The following is a 19971-nucleotide window of genomic DNA, read 5'->3' on the forward strand; positions in this document are numbered from 1 at the left end:
CTGCTGAGGACCACTCTGTGATGGACTCAGGCTTCTATCAAGCTGGGAAGGCCGGCGGCCTCCAGAGAAATTGCTGCTGCCCCTCACTGCTCACAAGAACAGAAAGGTGTTTCTCCCTGGAAACGCTGAGCAGAAAGATGAGGAATCCCTACAGGGACTGCTTCTGAGGCTCCCCGTCACAGCACTGTGGTTCTGTTCTGCAATGAGGTAACACAACACAGCACCCACCCATGTTGAGGTGGGAAAACAGGTGAATACAGCAAGAGCTTTGCAACTCCAGCTCCTAAATCATCGCCTTGTTCATTTCAAAGATGTGAGAATTGCCAATTATTTAGTTTAGGCCTTCAGAAGTGGGGCCATATCCATGCAGTATGTTTTATGCAGATAACAGGGGTACAGTCCAGCATATTTCACTTCCTTCCAGGCCAACATCCTTTGTCCTTAGGAAGAAATACTGGAAGTAGGGCAGGACAGGAAGGTTCCCTCAGTATTTTTCTCCTGACAACAGCTGTTCGGCTTCAGCCATTTAACATTTCCATTAGGCAGCTAGTGGGGCTTGCTGTGACAGATGCTAGCAACAAACAAATTTTCCTGTCTAACTCACTTGCTTTGCACCTGCAGTAAAAAAAGGCACATGCGTTTTAAAATATTATTTGTTCCTTTTGTCACGGAAGAGGTAGGATGTATGTGTTACAGGAGGAAAAGTATTTCAAGCACTCCAGTACACCAACACTACAGCTAACACGGTGCCAAAAACAGGACAGGTTGCTGAACAGCAGCCTGCACACCTACCAGGACTTATCTGAGAAAATGAATCTGCATCTTTCAAGAAAGAAAGTTTCATTACACAGGCAGGTCTAATTAACATTTAAGTCCTCTAGAAAAGGCTTTATCATCTCTGGCTGCTGCTCACTCAGCTGCTCCCCGAGCAGAAGGCAGAGTTTGTTAGCACTTATCAGCATTTGGCTGGACAAGGACCTGCTGTGCAGAAAGGGCTCTTCAGCCTCCAGCCTCTGAGGTGCGCGCTGTTTAAGACAGTGACCCGCTGACAGCAGTATGGGCAGTTTGCTTTATGAAGGGTTATTCATCTCAGTTCTTCGAATAAGGAATCAGGGTTTACCAGTACTGAACGCTACTGGGCATTGAGGGCGTTAACCAAAACCATGTGACCGATAGGATGATACACATTTCCATTCAAAATTACTGAGGCATACAACAAAGCACAACTTTTGGAGAAGGTCTTTGGATCTCAAAGAAATCCCTGACCCGGATGCTCAACCGTAACAAAATGCAGAACTGATCATCCCTGAACTTATTCATTTTCCATACCTACGTTAGACTACCACAAAAACTTTTGTTTCCTCTGCTGCAAAATAAAGCCTCTCTGCCTTCGTGCATTAGTCAAGGACAAAAACATATTGAGTAGCAAATGAAATATGTTTGTACCGTACAGTGCTCCAGTGAAAGCAGTCTGTCTCTGGTGACCGCAACAGGAACCAAGAGAACAGCATGGGGCTGCATCAGAGGCGGGGCAGGTTGGGTGTCAGGAAAAGGTTTCACCAGAAGGTAGCTGAGCACAGCAGCAGGCTCCCCAGGGCAGCAGGCACAGCACTGAGCTTGCCAGAGTTCAAGGAGCATGTGGGCTCTCAGTCATACAGTCTGATTTTTGGGTGGTCCTGTGTAGAGCCACACGTTGATGACGCACTGGAACAGGCTGCCCAAGGAGGCTGTGGATGCCACGTCCCTGGAGACTTTCAAGGCCAGGCTGGATGTGGCTCTGGGCAGCCTGGTCTGGTGGTTGGCGTAAGTTGGGTCTGAACACAGCAGGGGGGTTGAAACTACATGACCACTGCAGTCCTTTGCAACCCAGGCCATTCTATGATTCTGTGATTTAGGATTAATAATCCTCACAGGCTCCTTCCAACTCCAGATATTCTATGACTGTGATTGCCACTGCCCTCCACCCATGTACGTTAGCTGTGTCAGCAAGAACAGACTGCTTCAGAACCAGCAAGCTTAAATTAATAATGGTTTAGAAAAGGCTTTTTTCATGTCAGATTGATTTTGTGGGGCGTGTCCCAAGGCCCCACCAATTAATGACAAAAATCATCCTGTGTGTTCCTTACCATAGCTCCTGACCTGCGCACCATGCAAAGTGACAGTACTGGACATGGCAGGTGAGGTATCTGCTAAGATACAGAGTCTGTCTGCAAGCATAGCAGTGATGCTGCCCTTATTCATATAAATTATGCCAGGTTGAAAAGCACTTTCAAAATCATCCACTTTCCCACAGTAACAAACCACCCCATGAAAGCCCTAACGCCTTGCTGAGGAAGCTACCTGAAGTTGCTTTACAAGCACAGCTACCTACGTAGGCTGGGAGGCCAGGCCACGGCAGCTATGTCAGCGCTGTATTTTAAGAACAGGCATCAGCTTACCCCCCCCAAAGCCCTAAGTTCAGTCACCCCAGTTTACCTGGGCAGAAGCTCATCCTTCATACTCCAAGAGAGACATGACTCTGCCTTAAGCCTGTGCCCAGTGGCAGCCTGCTTTGCCCCAGAGGCAACCAGGGACACCAGGAGCCCCAAGACTTGTGCAGAGCTGGCAGTGATGTGACATGGTTGATACGTAGCCTCCATCCTCATTCAAGAGGCTGATGTGATGCACCAAGGAGCTGGCCCTGCGGTTATGCAGCTTAAAAAAAAATACCAGGCCTTCCAAATCCAGAAATTTGGATACCAAGGTTAATGAATTGTGAAGAGCTGCCTTTAACAACATAACTTCACTATTATCACTGAATCGTAACTTTTACTCTTAAAACTGCCACAGTGAGTTCAACAGGCTGTATGAATCATGAAGATAAATACAGCATTACCACGCAACGCTTACCCACACAATTACACGCCATAACGCTTGGTAACAAGGGAGTTTGTTTGCCACTGAAGGAGGAAGAAGGGCAAGTAGGCATAACAGCCCAACACGAGCACGACTCACCTAGTATTACCAACTCTGACCGTTTTAGTCTCGTGTAACACCTACTGCTTTAATGACTGCAATCAAAAGCCCGAGAGTGCCCAGCAGAAGCCAGCAGTCAGCCCTGTGGTGCAGTACAAAACCCACAGAGCTGCGCAGTTTCCATCTCCAAGCTCCAGGGAACATTAGCACAGGACAGAAAGCAAAGCAAAGCATCTCAAGCTTCAAGCAATCAAAGAACAGCCACACTGCTGGTTCCCCTGCTCTGTCCACCAAAGAAGGGCACACACGATTTTCTTCCAGTGACTCAGCTCTGCACAAGCACCATACATCAAACCCTCTACATCTCCGCAAGCAGCCTGGTCTCCAGGAGGTATGCAGACATCTGCACGGACACCAACTCACCTTTTCATGTCTATTATCAGGCAGCGACAGTAAATGGCAGCTATGATCAGGCTGATGAAAGCACAGTGGGGTTTTTGGGCTCAAAGACAGACTGTTCTGAATTCAGCCCAACAAACAGCTTGACCAGGCTGCCAAACGTAGGCCCCACACCCTACAGGTTTGCTGTGAGTAACAGCCTTCTTTAAGTCTTGGGACAGAAATTCTGGGCTTACTGCCAACTGTAATCAAGTCCACATCTCATACTGAAGTGTGAGTTTTAGAGAAACACTTTTGTTTTAAATTATGGATCTCTCCTGTACGTACCTCCTCCAAGTAATTACAATTTGTTCAACCACAGAGCATAAGCAAAATGGAAATTTGGTGATGGCAGGTTCTTGGGGCAAGCCAACTACTCCACACAAAATCAGCGTATGTGCTTTTCTGGGATGACTAACAGGCCAGTTTATCCTTCTCAGAAATCACTGCTGCAATGGCCCGAGGCAATACAGTTGCCGAGACGTGACCTATAGCTCACTGTGACTATCTAATCCCTTGTCAGAAGAAATCTGTGAAGAAACATTCAGCCTTTCTCCTCTGCCACCCAGATTCACGTTTACAATGCTACTCAACTGCACAGAAATGTAAGCAGCAACTACCACAGGTGACAGACTGCCTCACAGCTTGCTGAGCTATTCCTTAGGCGAGGTGGGTTACATGATAGGAAATGAGGTCCCATTTTGGTTCTTCATTCTGGATAACGAACTGGCAAAGCTTTACTTACACAAGCACACACTTCTCCCACCTTGTTTTACAAACAGAAGGAAACAATTTTAGTCACAGTTGATAAGTCCATTTACAGCTGCGTGCTGACAGCCTCTACTTCATTCTTCTAGGTATGTATTGGCCCAGGGTCTAGAAGATCTCTCATCTTGCACAAATATTTTAGACATTTCCACCATCATACATCAGATACTACAAAAACAAACTATGAAGTAGTGAAAGTGAGTACAATACCCTCAATTTCTTAACCTAATATAATGTGCAGCTTAGGAGCACGTAGGGGAAGACAACAAGCCTACACAATGGTAACACTTCCAATGCAGCAGCAAGACCACCAATGGTTCCTTTCCAAAAGAATGCATCTTCCAACAAGAAGTTCTGTATCTTGTTTAGAATGCACAGAATTACATGCGTTCAAAACAAACTGCACAAAAAGTAAACAAACTAAACTTCACATTTATCATCTTGTATTTGCTGTTTCCTCTGCAGAAACAACAAGCTCTCTTTCATAATGAATTACCCACATGAATGGATGCTTTCCCTGGTTATTGATATCTAAGTTCCACATTCAAACTCTATAAAAGATTTCTGAGACTCCTTATTTCCATATCAAATTGTACACTCTACACCTATAGCCTAACATAGGGGGGTTGGCAGCAAGTAATTGATTCTCATTTGAAAGTCAAAAATAAAGATGTAAATTACTTGATTTCGAGACACCTTTTTGCGAGCTGAACTTTATTTAAGCCTGCTATATTCCATCTCATTACGAAAATCTAAGCTGTGTCAGCAAATGAGCACAAGACTATAGCACTGTTTCTCTTGGGTTTGCAAGAGGGCAAAGCACATAGATCAGAAAGAACACCCTGCTAATTAAACTGAAGCAGGTGACTAAAGGAGAGAAGAGCTTGTCACATGTAGTATCTACGTCAAGAACGATCAGATTAAATATGCAGGATGTGGAGAAAAGGTGGGCAACTGTATTAAGCTCACATTCGAGATCTCAAGCAGGCTGCAGGAGTCCTGACAGTTTTTCTAATTATTCACAGTAATGGACACCGGGGGCAAAAGGTAGGAGGCAGAAATACATTTTTCTCCATTATAGGTGCTGAGCACCAGGGCTAAAATCATGCCTGTCTGAACACTGATCGGTTTCCGCAAAGGTTAATAGCAATTAAATGTGGCAAAGTAGACTAAATGAGAAACAGGTCATGATACCACTGTACTTGCAAAGAGCAAAATACTTTGCAGAAGAGTATTTCTTGTTTAATATTTTTGAAGGTGCAAGAATACTTAGAATTGGAAAGGGTAATAAGTCTGCTCCTGTTCAAATGAAGCCATCTGGTCCAGCTTCTTACAGAAGCCAATTTACTATAACTATGTTTTATAGAGGTATGGTGTGAAAGTTAACTGATTAAGAAAGCAAAGCTAACCAGTTTCCACCTCAAACATACAAAGCCATGAAAAAGACATCAGTGAGAATCTGTCACCGTCTGTTTAATCAGCTTTAGTCATCAATTAGCTCTTCCAAATATATGCTTAACAGCTAAAAAATCAAAATGGAACAAATGCAGATTAATAAAAGAATAGGTTTATATGCAGGGATGAGATATCTGATACTACAGACATTTTCTTTCAGTATTTAACTGAAACTACTGGTATCAGAACACTTTAAGTTGGATCAGAACAAATAAAACCCTACTTCCTGCCTACAAACAAGGAAGCAAATAAAAACAAATCAATCCCATACTGAAATCCGATACTGAAAACCTATGTGCAACTCCAACGCTCAGTAGTAATCACAGCAAGGAAAATGACACATAACAGATAACAAAGAAGGAAAATTAAAGATAATGTAGAAGATCACTCACATTGCTATCCTCAGGATCCTCTAAGCCATCAGGCCGACTGAGATTGCGTGAAGGCTGACTACACACAACATCATCTTCCAGCTCCCAAAAGGAAGTCCTAGCAGGCGGTCTTTGGATCTCATCGGGATTAAAGGCACCATCTGCTCCATCTGAAGAAAAATTAATTGATCCTCGTTCAATTTCTTACAGGCGTGCCACCTTGCACCCTAGATCAAGGCTTTCAAATGTTTTTGCTTTAGATAAGGTATGAAAAAACAGAAATTGACTTTTTCAAAAGATGGCTGTAAAATTTTGCTTAACTTAATGATTCTCTAACAAAACGAAGGCATTTAATGATTCTCATTAACAAAGTCAACAAATAAAAGCACTGTGCATCAGTACTGAGGCTGTTCTTAAGCTACACCAAACAAATGCAGCACTGCTTTTGAAATTGTGGGAGAGAAAATACGTGCAAAAAAAATATATCTATCTATATCTGTGTACATACAGTCACTTACCTCTTCTTTCCTGAATTGCATAAGGGTTTCCATACTGCAGCACTGGTAGTCTACTTGGCACTGCAGGAACTGGTCCATTCTCCTCTGAGTATGGGTTGCGAAAATGTAGTGTCGGCTGTGAAATCTGTCCTTCCATCATCCTCCCAGCTTGATTTCCTGCTGTCTTGCCAAGTTCCTAAACAACACAAAGTTTAAAACATAATTACTCCACAGAGGTTTACGCAAAAGATGAGTTTTTTTAAATGAACTTTTCAAATTTGGAACAAAAAACCCCACATCCGCTCATCTTCAGACTCTCATTTCATCTTGACCTAATGTCAAATGTAACATTTGAGCAAAGAAAACACAGATATTTTAAAGAATGTTTCTGATCTGCTGTCTGTTAATATGAATTGCATACACAGTGCTGCCAAATATTTCATGAAGAATCTGCATCCTCAGAACAAAGAAAAAGCCATTAAGTAGCAAAGGATGAGTTGAAGTAACAGGGACAAATATGTGCAATTAGGGAAGTTAAGAATGCATCATTTTAATAAGTGAAGGAGATATGGATTTACTGGATATAATTCCCTACAAGTCCTTAAGTGGCAGGTGTTAGGAACTACCAAATGTGTTGCACTGGATCCTCTCTGATAACTGAGAGCAAAATGCTCACCTACATGAAGTGTAACTTCATATTCACTTAGTAGAGCTCAAGGCTGTCACTTTCAATTGGAAATGAAAGAATGTCAGAACAAGTTTTTACTCAGTATCTTTCACATGCACACACATGGAAAGAAAGCAGCAGAGAACTTGGAACTATTTTTGTGCAACAGAGCTTTCTTAGAGTTACCCTTATTGCATATACATAAGTTGTTACATATGAGCCACACAGATAACAGTTATTATGAACCACTAAAGGATTTATGTGAATTACATACCACTAAAACTGCAAGTCAATATATATGTAAAAAGACAGTAGCTAAAGTGACTTAAGTGTGGCCAGTCCATTGGCTGTAATTCTTGCAAAGGAAATCCCCTCTTCCTTCCATTTAATAAAATGGGTTTGACAGGTCAAGAATAAGCAGAGGAAAAACACCACTTACAGATCAGAACCAAGCAAATATTCTGAGATGTCAGAAAAATAAAAACAAGGATTTTTAGAACAGATGTTTCCCAGATATTTTTTTTCCCCACTTTTGTTGAAGCACTGGTTTTTGGGTTCTCCTTTCAAAGTTAACACAAACTTCTCACACAGAAGCATGTCTTCCCCAAAAAACTTCAAACTGAAATTAAGCCTAAGACTTCAGATACATATTTGACCACACAAGAAGTGAAATGCCTCAGTTACTGGAAGGAGCAACCCAACGACAAGCAAGCATTAGCCCAAATACCAGAGGATAAAAAAAATGCAACTTCAAGTTTCAGTAATTACTCTGCAACTAGAAAAACTGAAACGAAAGAAAGATGGAAATTACACATATAGTATAATGTAGTATATATTAGTAAAAGTAAGCACTCTGAGATTTCAGACCCAGAAGGCTCAGACTCCAACAGCAGCAATATAAAAGCCTTTTTCAAACAGGAAGGAGAGGAAGGAGGAGGAAAACGCTGTCTACAAATAGTAAGGCAGCTTCCAGAAAATTACCTTTTGTTAGAGAGCTTACTGTAAGCACAATACTTCTCACTACTTTTATGTTACTTTGGAAAACACTACAATGCACAACAGCACATTTTCTGTGCAACATCCTCCAAGAAAAATCTCCTCATGTAGATATGACATAAAACTAACCTTGATGTGCTGATTTATATTAGATTTACTGACTATGTTATGTAGATGATTGAAGTGGCCAAGGTTAAATGGTTAGGATTGCATCTTAAAATTTTAGTGAGCATATAAAATCTAAATAATTAACCTTTACTGAATACAAAGCAGGAACAATTAATTATCACTGAAATCAAGACTTTCCTTTTTAAAATCAATTTCTCGTACAATATGGAAGCAGTTTAGAATGAGAAGGAGTGGCATTAAAACTTCAATTTTAGCATCACGTAAGATTAAAACAGAATGGAGATCAAAGTGACTGTAAAAAGGTGCTGTAAGAAAGCCTTAGCCAGAAGTTGGACAACCAGGGCAGAGACCGAATCAAAATCAAAGTCTGTAAGTATGTAAATAAAATAGGAACCAAGTAATTTTATAGGTTTGAAGAGACAGCAAATGAACATTTCTAGCATGCTGTGTTTGGTGGCATTTATAAACAAACACTGATAATGGAGCATAAATTGAAAAGCTGTTTACTATTCTGTGCTGAACCTTTTAAAACATGATTCCAGTCTAGCAAGGCACTCTGACTCTTCTTCGTAATGTAAATATCTATAAATTCGGTAGACAAAGTTCCAAGGTTTTATAAGCTCCATACATTATTATTACAGTTGCTCTCCTTATGCATGGTGTTTAAAATTACTCCCTCCAGCTAGCACAGATTAATTGGAACTCAGAATTTACTTTCTTTTGAATTAGGAAAACATGAGAAAAAAAGTACTAAAAATTACATCACTGTTTAAAAAGGAAGAGTTTAAATGCCAACTACTTGGAATTCTGGAATTTTAGAAAACATCTTAATCTGAAATTAATTATAATGTATCAGAATGCAAAATCCTGCTTTTAATATGCATCTGTCCATACTTAAAACCACATCCTATGCAAAAAAAGAAACAATCTGAACAATTCTAATTTTCCCACAGTATCACTCAGTATTATCAGAATGTAATGAAGACATCATTTACTTCTCAGTAAAACAGTTCTGCTCATCTGTCACTGCAAGGTACTTCCAGCATTGGCACTTCATCAACGTTCCTGGCTTAACAGTAAAGATATTGAATTTGAGGAGACACTGAACTCCTGAAAGCAGCCGTTCACTTTCTATCACACATTCAAAAAGCACAGTGCTGCTCATGTATCATTCTCTCCTTATAAAGATATGTTTTCAGCTGTATTTTACCAAAGTCACTGCTGTCACATATGTCAAACTGCTCTTATTAGTACAAGTGGTCAACAAGAGAACTGCAGATGTCAAACGGATTTGGTTGTGTGCACACGTCATGAAAAATGCAGCAATTTTACTGCTGAAATGTGTACATCTCTGGTTATAGGACATGACTGGATAAAAGCAGAAATAACCCTAACCAGTGGTGGAAAAAAGAAACTGTCAAGATAGGCATGTTCTATTCACATCTTATGCCAAAATTCCAAAGGGAATAAGATTTACTAATTGTGCTGCCTGACAGCCGGTAACTCCTGATATCAGAGTTGCTCTTGCAAGGAAATGAAATTCCTCCAATTTCTGTTGACCGATCCTTCCTTTAGAGGGAAAGAATCAGCTTACTTTTTTCCCTTTTAGAATCACTATTATTATCAGAGCTTGCCGTTCAAAATTCCACTTAATTCTGGCAAGACATTCAAATATGGAAATGATTCGTTAGGCAGCAAACAAATTCCCAATTAACAGTGAATTACATTTCCTCAAAGAGCCCTGTGGCTCCCAGTTTACAAGATGGTACAGCAGTAGTGACGATACCTTCTCAGTGGTGAAGAGCTCCAGCTGTGATGCCAGTTCCTTGATTCGTCTCTCCTTTTCAGCCAGTTGAACCTGTATGAAAATCAGTTTTGATTTGCAGTTCTTGAATTAGTGAACATACAGATGCAGGTTAATCCTGCATGCTACATGGTGCAAATACGGCATGCAGTGACTTCAGTTCATCTTTCAGATGGAAGACAACTTGCCTACAGTATTCACATGAAACATACAGCACTGCTACAAATAATCAAAACCAAACATTCTCCGTAAGTTTATCTACTGGATAGCAGCAGGATGATGGCAGCCTTCTGCTGTCATTTACAGGAAACAGTTGTGGAAAGATGAAGTACCAGGTAACCAAGAGGAGAAACACCAGTGACACTTATGGTGAAAAGGGACACAGCTGCCCAGAAACAGCTGCACACATGCAAACCTCACCACACTATTTCTAAGGAATCCACACAGAAGAACTTTGGTTATTTCTTTCATTTACTTCTCTCCATCCCGCACGTCCCACAAAACAACCAAGAGAACCAAAACCCCCCCAGCACCTCAGAGAGGCTGAATTTGTTTCACAAACACCTACTGCATGTCTGTTGGGTGACCTGGGAGTAGAGAAATGCAGACATGCTTCTCAATTTCTACAGCCTTCCGAATTATTATTTAAACAGCCTTTCTCCACAGAGCGCCTTTCTATTTGGATCAGGTTACTTGCAGAGCATCTCTCCACTAATTTATCTGGCATATAACCTCAATGCTTCATACAGTTAAGTATCTTTTTTTTTTTTTTTCCTATTCTGAAATTCTTTTCCTTGGTTGAGTTCAAAGACAGAGAAATCTGCTGTCTGCAATGAAAAGCTTTTTCTTCCATCTTTACACCCATACTCACAACAATATATTTTTCAATTGCAGTCAAAAAGTTTTCAAATTCAGAACCAATTATTCATTACTCCTGCTGCTAAGTGCAAAATAAATAAGTAAACTCATTTTTCATTAAATTACGTGTGGCAAGTGATTGCTGTTAATTAACAAAATTGAATAGCTTGGGAAGAGTCATGCATTTTATATAGCAAATTAGAGCTTTAAAAGAGTGTTTAAAATCACACAGGGATAGCACAGCCTTCATAATGCTGAAATGAGCTGTAGATTAATTTAGCATTCTGTAATGAATAGGTGTTGCAATTCCTAATGAGATGGGGCTCCTACCAGAAATAATACAGCCACAGTTCTCTTGAAACCTCCTTCATTGGGCCACACAGAGCATTCCTACCCTATCAACTGAACTAACAATTACCATAAGACTGAGCAGAAGCCTAAAACCTGGTCTGGGGAAAATGGGTCGCTCTTATGTTTCCCTTGTTTACCCAAGAAGCCAGTGGAACATACGTGCTAATAAGCACAACCTCCAAGATTAAGGCTGTGGGTAAGATAAAGCTGCTCACTATGCCTGACTTTCTGGTGCATGTCAGTTACATCACTACACTACAATTACAGCTGAAATCCCCTAAATTTAAGTAATTCTCTCAAGATGATTTTAAAAATAATACATTGTTCTTCTTCAATCTCCCTTGTTAACTCAAAGTAAAATGCATTACATGTTACTACAATGGACATGCAGCATTCAATAGCAAGATTTTAGACAAATACACCAACCAATATTCCTGCTAATATTATCGTGAGCAACAGGAAATCAGAACTCCATCACTTTTTGCTGTAATACCAGATTAAAGTTAGTTACAGTTTCTTTTAAATTCACAATATTAAAAGACTGATAGCCATTTGCTAAGTGTACTTCTTAACAGTTTTGCCTTACTTTAAAATACACACCAAAAGAACGTGCTGCTCCTACTGAGCAAGACAGATTTTCTTTTTACAGCAAAAAATATATTTCATGTTTATTTCCATTAAGACTGAACTATTGAACTGTTAGAAATGAGCATGTAAGTTAAGAACAGGACACCATTCACTGTCATAACAAAACAAACAAACAAAAAAATTGGTAACTTACTTTATACTGATCCTCCATTGCTGCTAGCTGTAATTTTATACCCTCATTGATTTTCACTTGTTCTTTCCATTTCAGCTCCAGTTTAGCTAGTTCATCAGCATAAACGCTGCATTTCATCTTCTCAGCCTGAAACAGTTCATAACATAGCATGAAACATTTTTTTCATATTTATTTTTTCTTTAAGCAATGGCACTGTGCAACTCTGTGCCTTTAGAACTAACCTATTTACAAATGTCTTCAGCGAATCAAGCGCCACACTGCAGTGGCTCTGAGCACTGGATATTATGAAAATGGCATTCAATATACATCTTTTCTTGACTTTTCAATATACTGCTACTTCTCCTTAGCTTCACTGTTACAAGTTTCTCCACATAAACAGAATCCCAATACCACAATACATCACCACCCTTTCAAGTGTCTCTTTTCAATTTCCCCTTGCAACTTTTACAATCACCCTAAGTATGTTTCATCCAGAAAGTCAAAGGCAAAGCTTTTCTCAGTCCCCACCATAGAAGTAATAGCTTCTACTGGATGCTAACGAAGGCTCTCTACTGACAGGACAGTGAGCACAATTACATGGCAATTGTTCTGTTATCTTCTCCTGGATGTACAGTCATCTTTGATAAGTAAGAGAATTAGGATTGTACACTGAGTTCACAACAGTTTGTGAAAGTCCATGGCCATTTGAAAACAAAGCATATTAGTACACTAAAATTCCAAGTTTTTAACTCTAACCTTAAATCTAACTGTTCTGACTTTGTAGTGTTATTTTTTTAATCTCCAAACAAGAAGCAAATGAATAGGTAATTGAGAGCTGACTCAATAAGAAAGTGTTTTATCATATTAACACTTCTATCTTAAGCATGGAGTATCACACAAACAAGCAGCAAGGCAAGCCATCTGGGTAGCCTCTGTGGTTTTAAGGTTTAGCACCTAGAGCTCTGTTCAGCTTTCCAAAATCAGTCATTTACTTACTGCCAACATTTGCTTGCATTTCTTATACTTCTCTGTTTTCTCAGCAATTTCTTTATTCATTTCACGCACTTGCTCCTTTACCATGAATTCCGAAACTACATCAGATGAAATGGGGCTAACTGTGAACGCTGAAGAAAAAACACAAACATTGGGTTCTTTGTTCTACAAATGAAGTCTGTATCAAAGAGATGACAGGCCAAATCTGACACTGCATCAAGAACAGAGTGCTCCATGTCATCCAAGGAGACAAATGTATCACTAGCCACATGACAGTGAAACAGCAGTCACATCAGCATGTATTCAGCTCGCTCTCTCCTATTGAAGAAGAGCATAAACAAACACATGCCTACTACACAGATCAAAGCCAGGCAACTCTCCCACAAGCTCCCAACAAAGTAAGCATCAGAATGCTTTCACTCCAATACTGCACTAGCTATTTTATTATTCTGCCACAACATGGAATGTCTCAGCAATCTACTTCATCCCATCACGCACCATAACTGGTCTTACTGGAATCTTACTTGTTCTAGGAAACACTTGTATTTAATGAAAATGGGATGAAACTGACCAGAAATTGCAAACTACAGTCAGCATAGAGAGCAAGGTGTGTCAATTTTAAGGCATCAAGCACAAAATTACTCAGCATTTTTCACTTTAAGCTGAATAACAAACTAGGCTCAGTTATAAGCTATTATGTGTACTCTATAAGATTGGTTTTCTAAGAACTCAGACCATAAAAATTATAACTTAGTTAAACATTTTCTAATAAAACTACTACAGCCTATAAATAATGAGAGCATTCCATAGACTTAACATTGTCATCAAATAACCAGAATTTTACTGTGGATTTGATTTTATAGCACAATATTCCACTGGACAGTCACTGTAACACAACTGCAAAATTTGCTTGCTGTTGTACATAATTCAAGAATTTGAGTGGGATGGTTTTCTTATTTCCTAACTCAACTCTGTTGGCAAAATCAGTTCTGTATGAACTATCAAGCTAAACAATCAGATTCCAGTCCCAGTTAATATTAACAGCTTTGAAAAAAGCAATGAATTACTCCTGAATCTCATTCCTTGGCGAGAAAACAAACAGCTTTTTAGATGAGTTTTCACATTTCACATTCAGCTTTCCTTCCTTTAACTATGACAGAACAACTTTACCTCGTTTACACTAGAAATATGTTTACAGACTACTTCAAAGACACCGCTTTCAGGCGGATACAAGCAGATAAAATCTAAGCTGTTGATACCTGGAGATGCAGGCAACTTTTTGTCTGTAACGATGGCAGCTGTCACATTAGATGCTTCTGTCAGTTTCTGCTGATTCCCCGCGATTTTCTTTGTGAAAAGAAATTTTGTTTTGGTATTTTATTAAATGAAATCCAAAGCACAAAGTAACATTTCTTCCAATGCCACCTCCGCCAAAATTGGATGAGGAAGAGTAGAAATCAAGAGAATAATAAATACACAAACCAATATTATTCTACTAACACTGAAAGTAGTCTCAGATAATGTTTGTAACCTTACTTTACAAGCTTTCTTTTCCCTAGAAACTACAGTTTTTAAGCAAATTATTAAACATCTTGTTCTCTAGAGAAAAAAGTTACACTTAAATCCATCAGTTTAAAGCTAATATTCCATTAGAATATGAAGTCAGTATTGATAATGAGTACTATACTTCTGCTGCCATAATTAAAGAAGTGAAATATGAGGTTGCTATCAGATCTACAACACAGTCAAGCTCTGGAATAGTTTCCAAAGAAAAGCCTCAAGCATTTTGATATGAGACTTCATTCACCATTGACCTTCTGGATGAGAAACAAATTTTCATTTGTTGATCAAAGCCAGGCAGTTTATCCATTTGTTCTGCAGGTAGTCTAAATAATTTGTCCATTTTTTCTAAATCACATTTATTCATAGAATCACCAAGGTTGGAAAAGACCTCTAAGATCATCCATCCAACCATCCATCCATCACCAATACTTCACACTTAACCATGTTCCTGCTCTCGCCATTGCCATTTTCCATGCCGTCTCTCTGCTACTCCATCACCAGCCCTGCTCTCAAACCTGTTTGAAATTCACTAACAAGTCTATTTACCAGGTGGCACAAGACTGACATCATCATTGGAAAATCCCCATTTATTTATTGAACAAAGCTTCAAGAGTGATCAGAATATCAAACAGAAATGGGGTACAATTATACACTGGGTTGTGGAAATGCCCTCCCCACTCCAAGTCTTCCTTTAAGCTCTCCATTTCCATGACATTAGGACTAGGCTTTCTGTTTCTATTTGTTTGTCTTTTGTTTCTTGAAGTGGTGCTTATTAATGATGCATTTCCCTGTTTCACTTCCAAAATTCTTCCTTGAACAAAGTTATGCTTACACATTCACCCAGACTCTAATACTTCTCACATATAACAGGTGCATCCAAAAAGGCACAGAACAGTTCAGATTTATAGAAAATAGTAAACTGAAACTCAGTTGTTTAACACAATTTTAATTATTTTTAAAGCACTGTTGTTTTTTTCTTTTGAAAAAGAAATTAAATAGTTGCTGAAAAGTTAGAAAAAGTGCAATTTCCCCATTCACTTACTGCCTGTTCCGTAAACTTGTTCACTTGTTTTTGAAGTTTTTGACATTCTTTGAATTTTTCCTTGTAATGGTCAGCAGCCATTTGTAAACGAAGCTTCAGATCTTCAACTTCTCTGCGCAGTTCCTGCTCCGTTGTGTTTGAAGTTTCCTTTAAAAAGAATTCAAAGAGAAACTGTTCTCCCTTCTGTTCAAACAGTACTGTTCTCAAAAAACCTTTATTTTCTAATTAAAGAAAGCAAAATAGTCTATGGAAGTACAGAATAAGTTCCTATTTTGTAGAAACTATCCAAGAACGCATTTTTATTCCCCAGTATTAACAAATCTTTCTCTGACAGATTTTGTGAATGCACAAAAACTTGAGCACTAAGAACTAACAATTTACCTGTTCGTTTTTCAAAGCTGTGAGCTTTTTAAGTTCAGCTAAAGCATCAGCAAGCTGCTTTTTCAACTTCTCATTTTCCAGACGTGCACTGTGAAGATCTGCCATGGTTTTATCTCGCACATTTACTGCATCACTCAGCTCTTTTGACATTAGGACAGCTTCTTGTTTGCTAGCCTGAATCTGATCTTCAGCTTTCCGAAGCTGCTCTTTTAAAATAGCTGCATCCTCCTGGGAAAGAGAGGAAGAGAATCAATCACCTTTATTTCAAAGCTTAAATAGAAGTTGGGAAGGAATTTGGAACATCCAAATGAAAAAAAAATAAAAATCAAATGTAGTTGGCTGTTCTGACAAGAAAAACAAACAAAAAACCACTAAATCCAAAGGAATGATCTGCAAATACCCCTCATTATAATATAAAGGTCTTCAAGCAATCACCATCTCAAACCACACATTTGGGCATTATCATTTTACCTATACTGGATTTTTGTTGTATTTTCAGCTTTAGTTTAAGCACATTCAACATTCAATAGCAATTTTTTCCCCCTATGCACTGAAGTAACAGGCATGAACAGCCATCCAACTTCAAAAAAATTGAGTTGATTCTGCAGTAAGACTGTAGAATTACAACAGTAAAGGCCCTACAATGCCTACAAGTGGTTTACATAAGACAACATAAAACAATTTTGAGATGTTCTGCATGTAATTTCATCTCCTAAGATCTTGCCCAATATGTTTTTCAGAAGGTCTTGAGAACAAGAAGTAAAAGAGAGCAAGCTGAAGTATGCAGCACCTCAGATTTGGCACTGCAGCAGCTGTATAGGGCAGCCCAAGAGCCACTGACCAAGCTGCACTGCTGATCTCTCAATCCTCAGGAAAAGCCCAAGATCACAAAAAAATAAAATAACAAGTAAATACTGTAATTCACTTGCAGGATCTGGATTCCTCAAGAGACTGTAATTTCAGATTGGCGAGTCCAGACATAAAAATCAAATATCTCCAGTCCACTGTTAATTTCTAATAATCACTAGACAATTACACAGCAAGTGCAGTGGCATATAGATTCTGTAAACATTTATGAAGATGGATGGACCAGGAGATGCTATGAAGTACCCTTAGGTATTTTTACAGCACATCATGCTGTATGTCTACAAATTGATAGCGTAAGGCAAAAATGTTAGTGATCCCACTAGTAATGTCATAAATGCTTCTATGTCTTAGTAACTACGACATAAATGTTCAGGGCCTCCAGCACTGTGTGTGTACACACTACACATTTTTATTTTAAAGCAAAATACTGGAGTAATTTAACATGCTCAGAAACAAAACTGAAGAGCAGCCAAAAGACAAAAAGAATGCAAGCTGTAACTTAAAGCAATACAAGCATCTCTTTTTTTCTTCTCAGTATTTCCATTCTCAGTAGCACCACTTTTCTGCTGGTATTTACATTTTAAAGCAACACAAGTTAGAAATGTCTGTTCTTCCACTGCTTTTTCAGTGAGAAGACTACTGAAAAAAACACACAAGACAAACAAAATCCGCATCACCTGCATAATCTGACTTTTCCATGCTGGCCCAAAAAACTAACATCTCTCTGCTTTGGATCAAGGGCAGACTTCTGAAGCAAAGCACCCAATCATTCTACTACTACTCACCACACTTCAGATCACATCATAGAACACTCTCAGGGCAGGGATACTAGAATCCTCTTGGATAAAGTAAAACACCATTGTGCATCAAGACCAAACCTAACAGACTCCAACATCTAACAGGCATTCTATTCACAGCGCCACACTGAAACTATTTTTAAGTAACCCCCTTGGACCGTGTACAGCATGGATATCAGTTCTTTAGCACACTCACTCTCGTACTACACCAAACTGCTTGCTAGCCACAGTACCACACTGCATAGCAAAAGTCACCTCCTCATTGTAAGTCCTACTGGCACTCTTACTGCTGACTTCTCAGTTGATTTAGTCAATTTACATGGTACATTACTCTTCTCCAGTGTTACGTCATCATCTCTTAACAGTACCAGACAAAAGTCCTTCAGTACACCTTCTGAAGCCTCCTCTTTTCTCCTCCATCAGCCTCTGTACTCTCAACACTGCAATCTTTTCTCTAGTCTTCAGTCTCTGTCATGCTTATAACTTCCTAACTCAGAGGAGCGCACCTCTTTTCCTGAACTCACAAATCACTTTTTTCACACACAGCTCCCCTCAGACTTCTTTACAAGAGGCACCTCAACAAGCTCAGAATGACCAAAACTGAACTGAATTTACTTTCTCCTCTGCTTATTTTGTGCTGAGGACACCACAATCCTTTTGACTCTCAGCTTGTTTCCTGAAAATATCAATATCTTCCTTTCTCTTGTCAAGCACATACTTTCTTAGATATATTTATTTTAAAGTAGGCCAATTATATTAGCAATGCTTACCTTATTTGATGAGGTGAGCAAAAAAGCTTTCTTCATATTTTCTTTTTCAGCTATAAATAGCTGTAATCTGCCAACCTCCTCTTTATAATACGATATCATGTTTTCTTTGTTTGCATCCAAATTCTTAAACGTCTCGATCTCTTTTACTAGTTTGGTGTTTTCTATTTCTGTATTCTTCAAGTGTATCTGTAATGATGCTAAAAAATGTCAAACTCTTCTTCCACATTAAAAAAAACTGCTGTCTACTTGCTCTTTTAAATGTTTGCTAAATTCTAACTCATCTTTGAGACAAAGCAGAGCTGGTAAAGAGAAAAACAAAGCATTTGGTAATATCACTGCTCTCACAGAAGATTCCTTGCTGAAATCCTTCCACCTTGATCATCTAACAACAGATGCACTCTACAGCTAGAAGCTAACATCCTGATTTCTACACATACCAAACCAAGCTTTTGAAAATTAGCCTCTCTCTTCACAACTGCAGGAAAAACTAAATGCAAGCAAAATTACTTAAACGAAACAAAAGAAATTATTCTTCTGGTTGTATCTACTTGCAGTTACCTAGGCAAACAGGACTACACCAGCAAAATCCAGCTACCAAGACAAGAAACTGAACACTAGAGTTGCTTTTAAAACGTCATCAAGTCTATTATATAATGCCTATAAACGATAACTGCTGTGCTCAAGTGTTGTCCATTCAAAGACCAGATGATTTCTGCTGCTTAATTACAGACAATTGGCACACATTGAAAGACATTTGGAGACTTCTAACATGATTTCCAGTATAAAATCTGATGCTGCCTGCCATGTACAAGATATTTCCCTATGAATGTAAATAATCTTACATATAAGTACAGTTTCTTTCCCACAACCTAAAGAGTTCCTTATTTCAGCATACCACCAAGAGTACAAAAACTAACGGTCATCAATCAGCTCAACTAAGTTGAGGGGTAATATTCCTAAAGCTTTATCAGTTTCTGTATCTACTTTGCTGAGAAAAGAGCCACATCAAATTAGGCAGAGTAGTACAACAGGCTCATAAAAAAATTTACTTTTATTTCAACAGTTCAGTGTATACAAGTATAAGGAATGAAGTTACCTTATAAAGTTCTTTTTCATCTTTTTCTGTCTTTAAGACACATTCAAGTTGGTCTTTCTCAAGCATCACTTTCTTCAGCTTGTCTTTCATGCTAAGAAATTAACAAATTAATAGTAAAAACTATTAATGCAGAACAATCATCAACATATTAAAAAGTGTTAGTTTGAAAGAACCCATAAAATAAGGAAGGTAAGGGACAAAAAGATTTAATACCTGTCTAACTCTGTTTCTTTTGCAATGGCTTTTTGAGTAACAGCCATGATGTCCTCCTCAAGCTGCAGCACTTTTGAAGCAACCTCATCATGTTTCTTCTTCAAATCATCGTTTTCAGTTTTCAGAGTTTCTGATGCTTGAATACTAGTCTACAAAAAATTGCAAGTGTGTAATTTGAGAATGCACATTTCCAAAACAGT

At 38.9% G+C, this 19971-nt stretch overlaps 1 protein-coding gene across 1 annotated transcript in view; it reads right to left on the reverse strand.

Moving 5' to 3' along the window:
• The window catches only part of TAX1BP1 (Tax1 binding protein 1), a gene marked incomplete at both ends in the record, with an annotated part of 47214 nt that overhangs the window by 1965 nt on the left and 25278 nt on the right, over nucleotides 1-19971 (reverse strand). The window contains 11 exons of the mRNA XM_079538285.1: nucleotides 6009-6157; nucleotides 6506-6680; nucleotides 10063-10134; nucleotides 12071-12196; nucleotides 13046-13164; nucleotides 14302-14389; nucleotides 15648-15794; nucleotides 16029-16256; nucleotides 18463-18648; nucleotides 19559-19649; nucleotides 19772-19920. Coding sequence (XP_079394411.1) covers nucleotides 6009-6157; nucleotides 6506-6680; nucleotides 10063-10134; nucleotides 12071-12196; nucleotides 13046-13164; nucleotides 14302-14389; nucleotides 15648-15794; nucleotides 16029-16256; nucleotides 18463-18648; nucleotides 19559-19649; nucleotides 19772-19920 — 1530 coding nt within the window. The remainder of the gene's footprint in view (nucleotides 1-6008; nucleotides 6158-6505; nucleotides 6681-10062; nucleotides 10135-12070; nucleotides 12197-13045; nucleotides 13165-14301; nucleotides 14390-15647; nucleotides 15795-16028; nucleotides 16257-18462; nucleotides 18649-19558; nucleotides 19650-19771; nucleotides 19921-19971) is intronic.

Source organism: Tetrao urogallus, assembly GCF_951394365.1.
Source record: "Tetrao urogallus genome assembly, chromosome: 7".
Lineage (NCBI taxonomy): Eukaryota > Metazoa > Chordata > Aves > Galliformes > Phasianidae > Tetrao > Tetrao urogallus.